Here is a 2,684-nt window from a genome sequence, read left to right as displayed (position 1 = left end):
GCATGATTTCTTGTGTGAACATTCAAAGAATATTGATCGATAAATCTTTTCCCACAGGTCTTACACTGAAAAGGCTTCTCGCCTGTGTGCCTTCTTGTGTGAATAATCAGTTGAGATTTTGTGATGAAATGTTTGCCACACGTAATGCATTGAAAAGGCTTCTCTCCCGTATGAACTCTCATGTGAACAGTTAAATCACTATTACTACGGAAACCTTTTCCACAATTAACACAAATAAAAGGCTTCTCACCTGTATGAATTCTCATGTGAAGAGTTTGATCACTTTTACAACTGAAACATTTTCCACAATCAATGCATAAAWAAGGCTTCTCACCTGTGTGCCTTCTCATGTGAGCATTCGAAGAACCTTTTGTACTGAAATTCTTGCCACAAGCAGTACATGGAAATACCTTCTCACCAGTGTGAATCCTCATGTGAATAGTTAGATCACTTTCACGACTAAAACCTTTTCCACAATTCATGCATAGAAAAAGCCTCTCAGTTATCTGATCTCTCATGAGGTGTTTTAAGTTATCTTTTTGRCTGAAACCTTTTCTACATGAGAAAGGTCTCTCGCAWGTGTTACTTGCTATCTTTTTAGTTAAGTCACTATTTCGATTTGAACCGTCACCATGCTGTCTGGTTTCYTGATGCMTCTTTTKTTGTTTCTYCTCTTCATCTCTTTTTGCACCAAAGTCTTTATGATTTCTTCTTTCCTGATTTTGGTTCTYAGCTTTTTGAAAGAYGACTTSGGTCCTATTTGGTTCTGATTCCGTTTGGTTTGTTTGCTCATAAACAGGAATTGACATGAAGAAATCAGTCTCCTGTTTTAATGGAAGTTGTTCTTCAYCCTGACTGCAGTAAACTTCTTTCTCTTCCACTTTTATCTGCTGATGTTCTAGATCCTCCTGCTCTTCTTTTATCTGCTGATCGTCTGGTTCTTCCTGTTCTTGTTTCACCTGTAGAGGTTCTAACTCCTCCTGGTCCAGAGTGGATCTCCTCTCCTGCTTACATAGCTCCTCCTTATAAATATCATACTGTAGGTGGTCTGGACAAGAAAAACACAAAAACAAAGTTATTGTAAATTTTTAGTAAATGGGAGCAGAATTTTATTGGTTTACAAAGACATTAACAAACACTTGACACCATCTCACAGCAAACCATCTCCACATGTTTTCACTGAGAAACCGCATTGAAAGTTAAAGATGTAGTTATAACCTTTAGTTGTTTCTGAAATTTTCAGCTTTTTCATATCTTTYACAGTTTTTGTAAAATCTTGCTTCAACATCTTTGTTGCATGAATATTTCCTCTTTACAATGTAATCCAGTGATTAGGGCTGTGTAATAATATTGATTTTTGCAATATATATCGATATTTTCTTTCCTAGAAAAAAAATCGATATTTATCTGCAAGTATCATAACATCCAACTGTCACCTTGTTCACTCACTGCTTGCTTCGCCGGGAGAGTGATTAGGTCATCAGGCTTAGWGTGATTCCTTCAGATGTTAAGTGTCATGGTTAAAAAGGTATCAAACTATTCAGAGCAGGTACTTGGTGCACTTTATTTACTTTACAAATGCATGTAAGCTACAGTTTGTACTGTTTCAATTAAAAGAAACATGTTTTCTCACCACTTNGGTTAAAAAGGTATCAAACTATTCAGAGCAGGTACTTGGTGCACTTTATTTACTTTACAAATGCATGTAAGCTACAGTTTGTACTGTTTCAATTAAAAGAAACATGTTTTCTCACCACTTATTTCATTCATTTTGTCCAGCTGTCGACTTTAAGTCCGTGTCCATGTCCAACCAGAGCCAGGTATTGTGTAGTTAGTGGTTTTAATCAGTTTTCAGTTAAATTAATTCAATCCAACTCTATAACAATCTCAAAATGTCACCAAAATCACTCTGACCCTCTAAAATCTTTCAAAAAAATCGCAAAAGTGTATTGAATTGTATCGTTTGCTGAATATCGCAATATATATTGTATCGTAAGCAGAATTATTGTGTATTGTATCATGAGATTATTGTATCACTACAGCCCTACCAGTGAYTGAATTATTCAACTGCTGGAGTCATCACTCTAAAATTGAAAATTCTTCGAGTCTCCAAACCAATTATTAGGACTCACTCAATTTTCACTCTTTCTACACATATTATACAACAGAACATATTAATTTGTGTCTGGATTCAGAGAATGTAACACTCATTGATGAAGGACTTGCAATTTTCTGGGAAATCACCCCAAAGTATCGAGGCATCGATGACAATGCATTACATAGAGAGAGACACAGACACGTTTCAACAGGTAACTTCTCATCGGAGAGGTCAAAGGTCACATGTGGGGTACCCCAAGGTTMAGTCCAAGGACCCCTCTTATTCAATATTTATATGCTCCCACTAGCTCAGTTTACAATAGGAAATAATATTAGCTACCATAACTACGCAGATGATGCAMAGSTCTACATCACGATGTCACCAGGTGACTCTGAACCATTCAATCACTGAATAGATGTTTAGAACAGATAAATGTGTGGATGAGCCAAAACTTTCTCCAGCTGAACAGAAGCAAAACTGAAGTTATTATGTTTGGACCTAAAGAGGAACGATCTAGAGCTATAGATCTAGAGTCAGTGCACAGCTTCAGTTATCACAACTGAAAACCAGTGATCAGGCCTGAAAC

At 36.6% G+C, this 2,684-nt stretch overlaps 1 protein-coding gene across 1 annotated transcript in view; it reads right to left on the bottom strand.

Moving 5' to 3' along the window:
• The window catches only part of LOC103472653 (oocyte zinc finger protein XlCOF20-like), an 8,519-nt gene that overhangs the window by 3,673 nt on the left and 2,162 nt on the right, over positions 1–2,684 (bottom strand). Inside the window, exon 2 of the mRNA XM_017307411.1 lies at positions 411–1,048. Coding sequence (XP_017162900.1) covers positions 411–1,048 — 638 coding nt within the window. The remainder of the gene's footprint in view (positions 1–410; positions 1,049–2,684) is intronic.

Source organism: Poecilia reticulata, linkage group LG11 (genome assembly GCF_000633615.1).
Source record: "Poecilia reticulata strain Guanapo linkage group LG11, Guppy_female_1.0+MT, whole genome shotgun sequence".
In the NCBI taxonomy this organism is placed as follows: Eukaryota; Metazoa; Chordata; class Actinopteri; order Cyprinodontiformes; family Poeciliidae; genus Poecilia; species Poecilia reticulata.
Note: the sequence above shows the minus strand (reverse complement) of the source record. Positions and strands in the feature narration are given on the sequence as shown.